General features: G+C 44.9%; 1 protein-coding gene and 1 long non-coding RNA gene across 11 annotated transcripts in view; one reads left to right on the top strand and one right to left on the bottom strand.

Annotated features, from left to right (window-relative positions):
• LOC309333600 overlaps positions 1-13,401 on the bottom strand; it is a 128,250-nt gene that overhangs the window by 76,223 nt on the left and 38,626 nt on the right. The window lies entirely within an intron of this gene.
• FIBCD1 (fibrinogen C domain containing 1) overlaps positions 1-13,401 on the top strand; it is a 70,529-nt gene that overhangs the window by 35,852 nt on the left and 21,276 nt on the right. For all 3 annotated transcript variants that reach the window (XM_081847157.1, XM_081847156.1, XM_081847158.1), the window contains 2 exons: positions 6,390-6,549; positions 7,473-7,609. In XM_081847157.1, coding sequence (XP_081703283.1) covers positions 6,390-6,549; positions 7,473-7,609 — 297 coding nt within the window. The remainder of the gene's footprint in view (positions 1-6,389; positions 6,550-7,472; positions 7,610-13,401) is intronic.

The following is a 13,401-nucleotide window of genomic DNA, read 5'->3' as shown; positions in this document are numbered from 1 at the left end:
CAGCTTTTCATAGGAGGAAAACTGGGAAGGTTACAGAAGGCAGGGGAGGGGAGTCTGTGCATGTTTTGCACGTAGCGTTTGAGAGCTCATTTGCCAGACAGGTAGCTAAATGCTGGTGAGCCCTGAGGATGTTGGCTTACCTCAGTGAACTCTGTTGCATTTTGATTGAAGTCATCAAAGGAGGCTTCTGCAAATTCAGTGCTGATGCCTAAGGCAAGGTTAGAGGGGGTGGTGGAAAGAACAGCCATTACATCCCTGTAGTGAAAGGGAAAGTGCATCACCTGGAAACAAAATGGCTGACCATTTCAACTTTGCATTCAAGTGAGGTTTAATTGTCTGGGCAGGGGGAAGGGGTTCAGTCCCATAAACCTTGAGACTGGGCTAGAGCAACAGGGATGCCTCTGAACGTGTCTGTGATCTACCTCCATATTTGGAAGCCATTAATGCTTCTGAATACTAATTGCTGGAAACTGCAGGAAGGAAGGAAGGAAGGGTGCTTTTGTGTTTAGGTTTCCTATAGTTGGTATCTGGTTGGCCACTGAGGAAGAACAGGATGCTGGACTAGGTGGGTCATTGGCCTGATCCTGCAGGGCTTGTCTTATGTTCAGGAAAAGCACATGCTTTGCACGCAAGAGGTCCCTTCAGTCCCCAACATCTCCAGGTAGGTCCAGAAGGACACCTGTCTGGAATCCTGGAGAGCCACTGCAGTCAGTGTGGACAATATTGAGCTAAATGCCCCAACTTGGACTAAGGAGGCAGCTTCCTATATTCTTAGGAGTGAAAGCGCAGTGACAGAGCACCTGCTTTGCATGCAGAAGGCCCCAGTTTCAATCCCCAATGGTACTGCCAGGTAGGTCAGGGAGAGACTCTCTGCCAGAAGCCCTGGAGAGCCACTGCTAGTCAGTGTGGACAGTACTGAGTTTGATAGACCAATGGCCTGATTCAGTGTGAACCGGTTCCCTGTAGTTCTAAATCCTCCTCTTCGCCTGCATCTTCAGTTAGGTAAGACATCATCATCACATCCTTGTAAAAACCTTTATAAACCCTCCTGGTTTTCCACCTGTTTCTTGCTGAAGTAAGGCAATTCCTCAATGAATCATCACTGTATATTAGATAAGAACTGCTGACTCTTATGGAGAAGTCTGATAAAAGGTGCGAGCAAGGAGAAAAACTGTTTGCATTTTCACCCCCACCCCCCCTCCACCCCCGTGTAGGGTGTTTAATGGAAAATTGTGATGTTGGAAAATCTGCTTTTAAAAACCACCCATCACTTCTGCCAAGGGATCCTTATTTTTTGAACTCAAGAGTTCAGCAAGCCTCACTGAATTGTTTCAATTACTTTGATGAATTAGTTATTGTTTGCTTTAATTATATGCTACTGGGTTTGATACTATGTATAGCGATTGCAATGTTGTTTTTAATGCTGTTGTGAGTATTGTGATCCCCCATGCAATACACATACCCCCCTACAGCCACAGGAAGCTTTGGCAGCACACTAACAATGAAATGGCACCACCTTAGTCCATGGGTAGGGAATCTGTGGCCAGTGGGCCAATCTTGGCTCTGCAAGGGGTCTGCAAGGCCATTTCCCCCCTAAGCAAGGCCATTTCCCCCCTAAGCATGTTTAGCCTGGAGAAGAGGAGGTTAAGGGGTGATATGATAGCCATGTTCAAATATATAAAAGGATGTCACATAGAGGAGGGAGAAAGGTTGTTTTCTGCTGCTCCAGAGAAGCGGACAAGGAGCAATGGTTCCAAACTACAAGAAAAAAGATTCCACCTAAACATTAGGAAGAACTTCCTGACAGTAAGAGCTGTTCGACAGTGGAATTTGCTGCCAAGGAGTGTGGTGGAGTCTCCTTCTTTGGAGGTCTTTAAGCAGAGGCTTGACAACCATATGTCAGGAGTGCTCTGATGGTGTTTCTTGGTTGGCAGGGGGTTGGACTCGATGGCCCTTGTGGTCTCTTCCAACTCTATGATTCTATGATTCTATGATTCTAAGCACATGCAACTGCCCATCAGCTGACCCCCACAGCCAGCAGAACCTAACTTTCTGACCATCAGCTTATGAATAAAGTGTACGATCCTGCTGGGTACTGCTTTGCTGGTTCATTCCTTGATGATGACTGACAGGTAGGCTGCCCTGCCCGTCTGTTAAACTTGGCCCATAGGGGCCAGTGGCAGATAAACTTCTGACCCCCCAAGACAAAAAGGTTCCCTGAGTGCATCTAAGTGTTAATTGCTATTTAATATTTTTCGTGTGCTGTTCTTGTTTACCAATGATTAGTCATCCAGGGAAAGCAAAAACTTGGTCAGGAGGGCACAGGGGTAAGGTGATTTGCTGGTGCTTTTCTGGTGTAGGGAAGGTTTAGGACCTTGGATAGTTCTGCCGTTATGCAAAACCACAGTGGAATGATTTCAGCACCGTGGAAAGCAAACCTACAGCTAATGTAAAGGACATAAGTCTCATGCCACAGTTTCTGGCTCCTAGCAGGTGAAGGTCAGAATAGTAATGACCTGGTTGGAGGGAAATCCCTGGTCACTACAAGGTCCAGTCATCAGAGTCTGAAAACAGTAGTAGTTTCCTCAGACAACGCAGGATCCCAGGCAAAGTGTCCTACATGGGAAGAACAACAAAGCAAGTCTGATTACTCCTCTGATATCTCAGCTTCTAGGTTCTTAGCCCATGCCATGATATGTCCATTACTTTTATTTTCTGGGCCTGGCTTTGGTGTTTTGGGTATGCCTTGTTAACATTTTTTCGTTTGAGTTGCTACAGTTGTCCTTATGTGGAGCTCAGCAGCCTCCCCTAGGTCTCCAGAAGTCATATCTTCAAGTACTGCTAGGGTGGGAAGCCTCTAGCCTCCCTGCCTGGGAGTTCAAGTTGGCCCACAAAGTCATTTCTCCCAATCCATGGCCCACCTGTCAATCCTCTGACATCACTGATGGGTGGGAGAATTAGGTTCAATCCTGCTGGGGTCTGCTTCACTAATATATTCCCTTGGCAAAGGAGACCCCTGCATCTACAAGGACTGAACCTGGTGAGCAGAAGTTTCAGTTCTGCTCAGTTTACCTGTTCCCCTGCTAGGAGAAGGCTCATATAGTCAAAGCACAGTGTAGGGCTGTTTGAAAGCCATTTTGCAAACAGCTCTTCAGACCCCTGATTTTCAGAAGTTTGAATAGTAGTGTGAGGCTGTTTGCAAAAGGGCTTTCAAACAGTTCCTCACCATGCTTTGAAGTCCTGGCAGTTGGGGCATCAAAGCTCAGTATCACCTGATAGCAGCTGGGCTCTCCAGGGTTGCGGGTAATAGAGATCTGAATCACCAGTCAGAAAAAGCTCCCCACCCTTAAGGAAGAGTAATGGGATGCTCCTTGCCTCTAGCATATGCGCAAACACAAATGCATGTGTACAAGCAATAAGCCATTACGCAGAGCACAGCCTGCCACCCCATGCACTGCAGCTGAAGTCAGCTTTGTAGAGTTGATCACCTATAGCAGCCCAATTTTCAATTGCATTTTTGTTGTTTTATGACAAGATTTACATAGCTGCCCATCAACAGTGTTCCCCGGGCAAGTCTACAGGGCAAAGGGAATAAAATACATGATCATTAAAAGCATCAACAAACACAGCAGAATGCAACATAAAACTCTCGATGTTTTGGCAGAGAAATGCAATCAATTTACAGCTCAATAAGATAAAGCTTCCACAATGGGGGCCCAGATAGCATTTGTTTAAAATGTTACCATATACATTACTAGGTCCACTGTGAAAGGAGGGGGGGGGAATTATTTCAGACTATTACGTTGCATACTCCTGATATTGAGAACCAGTATGCTGTAGTGTTGGGCTAGGACCTGGGAGAGACCAGGGTTCAAATCCACTGAGTCAGCCAAGAGGCTCAGTGGATGACCTTGGGCCAATTACTGTATTTCAGCTTAACCTACCTCACAGAGTTGTTGTGAGGATAAAATAGGAAAAGGGAGGAACTGTATATGCTACCTTGAGCTTCTTGAAGGAAAGTTGGGATATTAACATAGGAATAACAATAATGATAATGATAATTTCTTCCCCATATGATTCATTTACCATGGCATTGTTTTATTTTAAAAAAAACACCTTCAGAATACTTTACAAAAAGAATAAAACATTAAAAGCAGTTTAAACTGCTATGTAAACATTCAAATAATAATTAAAAACAGAACTAAGCTAAAAATGTATTAAGACACATGTAAACATTCTACGTATCTGGGTAGGCTTGTCTAAAACAATAATGAGCAATGCAATATGTATATATAAAAAAATTCCACACACACACCCCAGCACACTATTATTAGCATTAGCATTAAATGTATTACCCATCCTTTACCAGCAGGGTCCCAGGGCAAGTTACAACAATTTAGAATTAAAAATGATTAAAAACAGATTACAGTCTCAGGAATAGGTCAGGGTAAAGAGGTGCGATTTCAGCATTTGCCAGAAGCTGCATAGTGAAGAAGCCAGAGCCACTTCTGTAGAGAGGAAACTTCACAGCTTAAGGACTTCCACAATGGAATGTCCTCTTCCAGGCCTGCCACTATCCTAAACTTCTAAGGAAGGTGAAACTACGAAAATGTCTTTCCTCTGCTGATCTTAACACCCAGGAGAGTCTGTAGGGATATACCTATGGGGCCTAAACCACTTACGGTTTTGAACTCTAAAATAAACACTACATTAAAAAATTCTTAGCATTGGGACTAATGTAATGAACCACCATTAATACCCAAAAGTGCTATATACAAAAGAAGAAGAAGAAGAAGAAGAAGAAGAAGAAGAAGAAGAAGAAGAAGAGTTAGAGTAAAATAAAACCCAATTGATACTTTGACAGAAATGACAAGATTGCTTTTGGTCACTGTGGCTGCCTTAGTCTAATTTTAGAAATGGCCAGAGCAAAAATCTGCAACCTTTCCTATTAGCTCAGCAACTTTAGCTCCCAGACAAACCAACGGGCGATGAGAAATCATTAGTTATTAAATTTGTATTTCTTCCATATAAAAAGCAAAGATGCAATGCAGTTCCCTTGACACATTTCCCTTCTCAACGTAAATGAAAAGCATCTTGTGCTTTAATTTTTGAATGTTAACTCTCTTATATAAATTTAATAAAGGCAGACTGTTTGGGGGGGGGGCGGGGAGAGAGAGAGGGAGAGAGAGAAGGAAGGAAGGAAGGAAGGAGCCATTAGGAATGTCGGAAGATTCTGGCAAAACTGGAAATGGGGCTGGGAATTGCAGATGCTGGCTTATTCACCACCATGCCCAAAAGAGAAATCAATCCAGTGAGTAGAATCAGTATTCACTGTTGTTATTGTTTTCAGTTCATAAATGACTGAAATGAATCGGGTGCCATAATGGAAGAGGAATCTCATTTACATAAGTTATGTAAGTTATATAATTTTTCCTCAGCGGACAACTGAGATTAATAATGTGGTTTTGGGTGGAAGATGAACTGTGGCAGAATCGAAATGGTCCTGCGTGTAACAAATATAGGGCAGAATGGAAATCAGTATTAGAATCAGAGCATCATAGAATTGTAGAGGCTGGAAGGAACAGCCGCTGAGGGAAGGAAAGTACCTGAGTATGGGGGCAGGAAGTTGAAGGGACAGTTTAGAGGAGGGAGCTGTAGAACAGAGCAAAGCCTCGCTTAGTAGGATTGGGCTGCAAATCCCTTTGAACTCAGTAAGGCTTGCAGCTAGGAAAGCATTCATAAGTCCCATTGAACTCTGGAGCAGTGCTTTTAAAAGCACCAAGCAAAAAAAGACATTATTCAGAGGTTGTGTCTAAGATCATAGGGGATATCACCTAGTCAGGATGCATGGACAGGGTGGTGATGGTACCATTGTCTGGCTTGCCTCATGCAGCAAAACTGGCACTACTGCAAGTGCCACATAATACCTATTCTGCATTTGTAAGAACTTGATCACTTAGTGTGGCAGCACCTGCACTTTGGAACTCCCTGCCTATTGAGATCAAAAAGGCACCTTCACTGTGCTCTTCTCATCACCTGCTAAAAACATTCCTGTTTAGACAAGCCTACCCAGATACTTGAAGTAATTTGAATCTATTTTAGTAGTTTAACTTTTTCATGTTTTAAAATAGGGTTGTAGTTTTTTTATTGATTTTACTGTTCTATCGTTCATAAACCTCTTAGAAGTTTTTTGGTTTTTTTACAATCAAGTGGTGTACAAATTTTATGAAATAAAAGAAAATATAAAATATAATGTCTTGGGGCTGGCCCTGGTTGAGACCTTTCGCAGGCTGTCCTAAAGCTAGTAGTGGACAGGTTGGTGCCTGCGGATGGTGTGTTGGCAAACCCCCTGAACTAAGTCATAACGAGTTTGGATTTTTTCCACACAGCTGCTCTCAGAGAGTCAGACCAACATGGCGAGACTAGTGAGCTCTGTCAGCGACATCCTGGACACCTTGCAGAAGGACCGCAGTGCGGTCCGACCTCGGCTCAAAGCTGACCTCCAGAAGGCTCCAGCTCGGAGTGCCCGGCCAAAAGGATGCTCCAACGGTAGGAGATCTGCTTCCTTCTCTTCTCCTTCTTGGGGCAATTATGAATATAATTTATTCACACTCCACCAACCACAAATAAGAAGTTAGAGAATGTAAAATATGTATCCTGGGCCCCATCTGCACTTCACATTTAAAGCAGTTTCATGCCACTTAAACAGCCATAGCTTCCCCCAAAGAATCCTGGGAACTGTAGCTTGTTAAGGTGCTGAGAGTTGTTAGGTGATCCCCAACTGCTTTCACAGAGCTAAAATTCCCAGACTGGTTTAGCAATCAGTCCCTTTTCACAGGGAATTGTGGGTATTCAGCCCCAAATGCACAAGTGAGCGCTCAGTGGTAAGATAGAACTGCATTTTGCGTTTTTTGTAGGAACATAGGGAGCTGCCTTATAGTGAGTCAGCTCATTGATCCATGTGGCTCAGTATTATCTCTACACACTGACTGGCAGCAGCTCTCTACTGTTTCAGGCAGGGGGTCTTTCCCAGCCCTATCTGGAGACATCAGGGGTTGAATCTGGGAACAACTGCACGCAAGGCAGATGCTCTACCATTCAGCTATGATTCTTCTGAGCAAAAAAACACACAGACCCAGATGTAGCATACTGCTTTGTTTCTGCATGAATCAACCCCCTAAAAATCAGAGAGAGAGAAACTGTCTTGCAGGGGGTTGAACTAGATGGCTGTTTGGGTCCCTTCCAACTCTATAATTTTATGATTCTATGAAACAAGAGTTCTGCCAGAACTCCACTTGCCCAGAGCTTAGAAGGAAAACAGAACAAAGTCTCTTTTAGTGACAGCAACCAGTTGGAATAGGCGAGAGTCCAGAGCCAAGGGCTCAAACAGTGATGTTGTAATTTAGTCTATTAATTAGACCTCTCTTGTTTCTCTTCCCCCCAACTCACTTCTGCCCCACACTTCACTGCAGGCTCTCGGCCTCGGGACTGCTTTGACATCTATGCAAGCGGACAACAAGAGGACGGTGTTTTTTCTGTCTTCCCCACTCACTACCCTGAAGGCTTCCAGGTTTACTGTGACATGACGACGGATGGCGGTGGGTGGACGGTAAGGGTCTGTTGCCTGTTTAAGTCTCTTTGACGCATTGGTTTGAGTAATAGACCCCTTGGCTTAGCTGGTCAAAGCATGTGACCTTCTGTCAAGGTTGAAGCAGAGAGGCAATGATGGGGAACAGATTCTGGGAGCTTACGGAGGAGACAAGAGAAGCTGGCATCCTTTGTGGGTTGATGGGCAGGGCCTTCTGGGCATGCACCGTGGGCCTCACTGTAGCAAGAGCACAGGGCCAGTCAGTGCCAGGGCAAATGCTGAGGGTGCTTTCAGATATGGACAATTTAACAGCACCTGATCAGCACAGTTTTGGTTTAAGCTGGAAATGGGATAGCAGCTCAGCTTCCAGACTTTCAGCACCCTGTGGCTGGGACCAGGATGCTGTGCCTTTCCAGTTGTTGCTAGATGACAGCCACATTCATGCCATACATTTAAAGTGCAGTGATGGCACTTTAAACTGTCATGGCTTCCCCCAAGGAATTCTGGGAGCTGTAGTTCATTAAGAGTGCTGAGTTGTTTGGAAACCCCCTTTCTCCCTCACAGATTGTTAAACTACCCTAGAAATTGTAGCTCTGTGAGGGAAAAAGGGAGTCTCCTAACAACTCTCAGCACCCATAATGAACTATAGCTCCCAGAATTATTTGGAGAAGGCACAGCTGTCTCAAGTGGTATCATAATGCTTTAAATGTGTGCTGTGAATGAATGTTGCCAACAACTTCCATCAACCTGGATTGTTGGCTATGTTGGCTGGGGCTGAAGGGAGTTGGATTCCACTGTAATTAATTTCACTGGGTCTACTCTAAATAGAACTTAGTTGGATTCAACAATAACATTTTGGGGAAGACACAGATGGAATGAGATTTTGATTTTGATTTTTTTAGTAGGTAGGACTTAACGAAGAACAAACAGCATTTGCTATCACTGTACTTGGTTCTATGTTTCGGGGTTCTGAAATAATATACATAAAACAAACCTTCCCTGGCATTATCACGCTGATGTAAAATAAACTCATTTCTGGAGAGGAGCAGATGGGAAATAAATCTATACAAGAGTAAATGCAAAATATTGCGATAATGCCGACTTTATTATTAATGGAGCACACATAAAAAGCAGTGTTTGTGTACTAAACTTGATGGTCTGTATGCCAGCATGGTTAGATGTTCTGTTTGTTTATCTCTAGGCATAAAATTAGTTTCTAGATTTCATTGCGGCTTGGTGTGACAAGCAGATAGCCGAGAAGGTGGGGGCAGAGCTATGCATGGAGAAAGACTCTCACAGTTCATTAGGAACCCACAACACTCTTATAAGCAAGACCATACCCTCATTTTGCCCATGGCTCTGTCTTGCATTTTGAGCTCAGGGGAGAAATGTGGTTTCCCAGAAAGAAGAGCCCAGCCTTGGAGAGTGCTCTGGTTTATTTCCTGCACAGCACCTGTGTACATATGAAGGTGCTTTAGACTTGGATTCAGACAACTGATTCATCTGGCTTTATTTTACCAAAAGCTGTACCTGGAGATTGAACATGGTTCTGTCCTTGAGGTACAGCCCTTCCCTAGAATTAAGGTCCTAATCCTCATGGTTCTGAATAAGGAGCTGATTGAAATAAAAACATAGGAAGTGATGCCTCATTTCGAGTCAAAACGTTGGTCCATCTACCCCAGTATTATCTATACTGACTCTCCCCAAACTATCTCCAGGGTTTCAGGCAGGGGACACTCCCAACCTTACCTGGAAAATTGCATTGGGAATTCTCCATGCAAAGCGCGTGCTCAACCTCTGAGCCCTTCCAAAATATGTGCCACTTGATTGTAGGTAGAACCTCTATGTGGTTTGCAAACAAACATTAAAATGATCATAAAAAATTGAAAACATGAATGTTAAAAAAATCAAAATACTATTAAAACCAACAGTTTAAGTTAAAACTAGATTTAAACACATCAGCTTCTACATGTCTGGACAGGATTGTTAGAACAAATACGTTTTTAGCAGGTGCAGAAAAATGTACAGCAAAGGTGCATGCCTGATGTTAATAGGCAGGGAGTTCCAAACCATGGGTGCTGCCAAACTAAAAGGTTGATTTCTTAAAAGTTCAGAACTAGATCATCAGTCCTGGATAATGAAGTAGTGGGGTTTTCATTCCACTTTCAGCAAATGGCAAGAAAGCAAAACTTTCAGCTGGGCTAAAGACTTCACCGGCAGAAGTACCCAGGAACATAACAGGGTGGCTAAGTGATATTAAGAAGTAACTGATCCACATGAAGTGGTTTCAGGGCATGTGTCCTAAGGGTGTTTGAACTTAAGACACAACAGAGTGACTGAAGGTTTATCAGTGGCTCTTAACACGCAATTCCATCTCCTGACCTGCCATTTTCTAAAGGCAAGATGAAGTCATTGGCAGAAATTTAACAAGTTTCCCCTCTGGGAGGAGAGTCATAGATGTGACCTTCCCAGAGAGCGCTGGGGTCATCATAGCAATTCATGTCTATGGCAAAGATGCTAGATTGGGGGCTAGGTTGTGTCAACAACGCCAGCCTGGAGAAATTAATGAACGAGGCTGAAGAAATGCCAAAACAGTGAGGCAACGAGACAGGAGCAGAAAAATCACAAATCGTGACAAGAGCAGCTTCATCCGAGAACTCGAAAAGTCAGAAAGTTAGCTGAAGTAGGAGATACCTACAGACAGGCAGCTACTGAGAACTGGCTTTAAGAAGTGGTAGAAAAATCACTCTTGTCAAACAGTCAGGTTGGCACTCTTCAGATTTCAAAACGGTGTACAAGGAATACAGTCATACTTTGGGTTACAGATGCTTCAGGTTGCGTTTTTTCGGGTTATGGACTGCCGAAACCTGGAAGTACCAGAATAGGTTACTTCTGCGTTTCAGCGGTCGCACATGCGCAGAAGCGCTGAATTGCAACCCGTGCGTGCACAGACGCACAGCTGCGGATTGCGAATGTGCATCCTGCACAGATCACGTCTGCAACCCGAGTGTCCACTGTACACACAGCCATGGAAGGAGCATTGCTGCTACTACCCATAATGGGCATGTTCAAATGTTAGAGGCAGCAATGTTTCTGTATACCAGTTGCTGGAAGCTACAGGAGGGGAGAGTGCTGTTGTGCTTGGGTCCTGCTTGCACACTTTCTTTCATTGAGGCACCTTGTTGGCCCCTGTGAGAAGTGGATGCTGGACTAAATGGCACATACCTAATCCAACACAGCTATTTTGATTTCTCCCTCCTTTGCTTCTGAATACCAATAACTGGGAAGCATAAGAGGGGAGAGTTGCTATTGCAACTCAGGTTCTCTTGCAGGTTTCCCAGAGGTTGGCCATTGTGAGAACAAGATGCTGGGATAGCTGGGCCTCTGGCTCTTTTTATTTTCATGCATCGTGGTGGCATATCCATAAAGGGACATTGTGTGTGTCAGCAATATCAGAGACCCGCGAGTAGCCTGCATGCAGGACCTGAACACAACAGCATTCTTCGCCCTTGTGATTCCCAGCACTCAGCATTCAGAGACATGCTGCCTCCAACAGTGGAGGTACAAGTCATTCTGGCTAATAAAGACTGATAAAATTATTCTCCATGAATTTGTCTAGAGCTATCTGAAATATACTCAGAGTCGCAAAGTGATTTCATGCTCTTTATTCAGCTCATAGTGGTGAGGAGGAATGAATGAATGTCCCCTCAAAGTATCTGCTTTATATACATTATTTACACAATGGGCTGCACATGATTGGCTAATTCCGGAATTCTATTGTAAGCCAATCAGGTTGTGGATTCACTTCTATCTGGAGCATGATTGGGTGGTTCCTGCCAACCAATCATACTGCTGCATTGTTCTAGGACCAATCAGACTGCTGCATTCTGAATCCTATTGTTCTAGGACCAATCAGGCTGCTGCCTTTTGGATCCTATTGTTCTAGGACCAATCAGACTGCTGCAGTTTGGATCCTATTCGACTCAGTACATAACACCCCTCCCCTCTAAGTTCCAGTCCTGCCCGGGAGGTCGCATTCATAGTCCTCAAGGTACGCCGGCGGCCTACGTGTGCGTTGTGGCCTGTGGTGTTCCCTGGTCCGGGGTTCAGGTTCTGGCTCATGTTCCAAGGATGCTGGCTGTGATGGGGCTGTTTGGTCTGGCACAACCGGCTCGCTCAGTCGTGGTTCTGGTTCCAGTGTCCTTTCGGCCTCACGGGTCCTCTCTGTATTTACTGATTCTGCCTCTCCTGCTGGCCCCTGCTGCTCTATGGGCCTCACTGCCCCACTGTTCCATTGGAACTCCTCTGACCTGTCCTCCTCCTCCTGGTTTTCTCCCGGGAATCGTCGCCGTATCTGGTCGCAGTGGCGGCACCAGCATTGCCCCCCATCTGTTAGCACCTCGTACGACACGGGGCCAGTGACCCTGGTGACTGTGGTGGGTACCCATGCAGGGCCTGCCCCAAAATTCTTTGCGTACACTGGGTCCTGGGCCTCGAAGGTCCGGGGGTTCCTGCCTTCCCCCACCACTACCTCATCCTGAGCTCTATCGGGGTGAAGGCGGTCCAATCTGATTGCAAGGCACTGACCCATTAGTAGTTCAGCGGGGCTCCGGCCAGTTGTTGAGCTGGGGGTGCTGTGCTGTGCTAGAAGGAATGTGGCAAGGCTGCTGCAGTTTGGATCCTATTCGACTCAGTACATAACACTATCCAAGTTCGTGGCCATCACTGCCTCCTGTGGGAGTGTTCCATTGCATGTAGAATTTCTTCCTTTTATCTGTCCTGAATCTTCCAGTTTCCAGAGGAAGAATTTTATCTCTGCTCTTTCTCCATGCCATGCATAATTTTATAAAGTTCTATCATGCCACCTCTAACGTCTTTCCTCTAAAAAGTCCCCAGCGCTGCAACTTTTCCTCATCAGAGAGGCCACTCCATCTCCTTGATCATTTTGCTCGCCCTTTTCTGAACCTTTTCCAACTCTACATATTAAATGATTGCATAGTGAAAACTGAGTGAGGGATCATATTTTGTTTACTGGGGCCTACAGGGAAGGTGGGCAGTTAAGAAGCTGTTATGTATCCAGGCACTGTAGACCAAAGCTAGGCTGTATCCATACAATACAGGCCTAGGAGCTCAGGAACCATCTGCAGAACAAAAGACAGAGAGGAGTCTAAAACCCTCCAATAACATTGTTAATAGCTGGCAGGCAACCAATCCCTGCTGAGATAGGCCAGTGTTGTGATTCCCTAATTGCAGCATTAAGGCAACCTATCACAGGTGGAGTTTGTGTTTCGCCTGAGCTGTCTTAAGATATATACTGGGCCCTGTCAGTCTTGTTCCTGTTGCTACAATAAATCCCTTTGAGCTGAAATCTGGTCTTTAGGTTATGCCTGAACCCACCTACACTTCAGTAGCCATGGTGACATGACAGAGCCATCTGCATATGTCTTTCTACTGAAATCAGGGCCAGGAGACAGTGTGATGCTGGTGACAGCTTGGCAGATGTCTACAAGCATACACTACGATCGCCAGGTCAGAGGCCTGATTCATGGCGGCTCCTCCAATCCAGATCCCTGACAAAACATCATGTACGATTTGCCCAGCACCCTTTTCATGAGGAAATGAGGGATGTGAATAATATCTTCTCCCTGCTCTGCTCAAGCCAATCTCGCACACATCTATTATAGACACTGGTCAGAAGCAAAAGACCTGTCGGAACAAATTGTTTGGGGACTCAATCGCAGCTTGTTAGTTAAGAGGAGAAGCAGAGGGTGTCACTTGGGACCCATCCATTTTTCTTGACTTGCAGACACAAT

The sequence above is a fragment of the Podarcis erhardii genome, assembly GCF_964252035.2.
Source record: "Podarcis erhardii genome assembly, chromosome: Z".
In the NCBI taxonomy this organism is placed as follows: domain Eukaryota; kingdom Metazoa; phylum Chordata; class Lepidosauria; order Squamata; family Lacertidae; genus Podarcis; species Podarcis erhardii.
The sequence above is the reverse complement of the archived record's forward strand: the minus strand, read 5'-3'. Positions and strand labels throughout refer to the sequence as shown.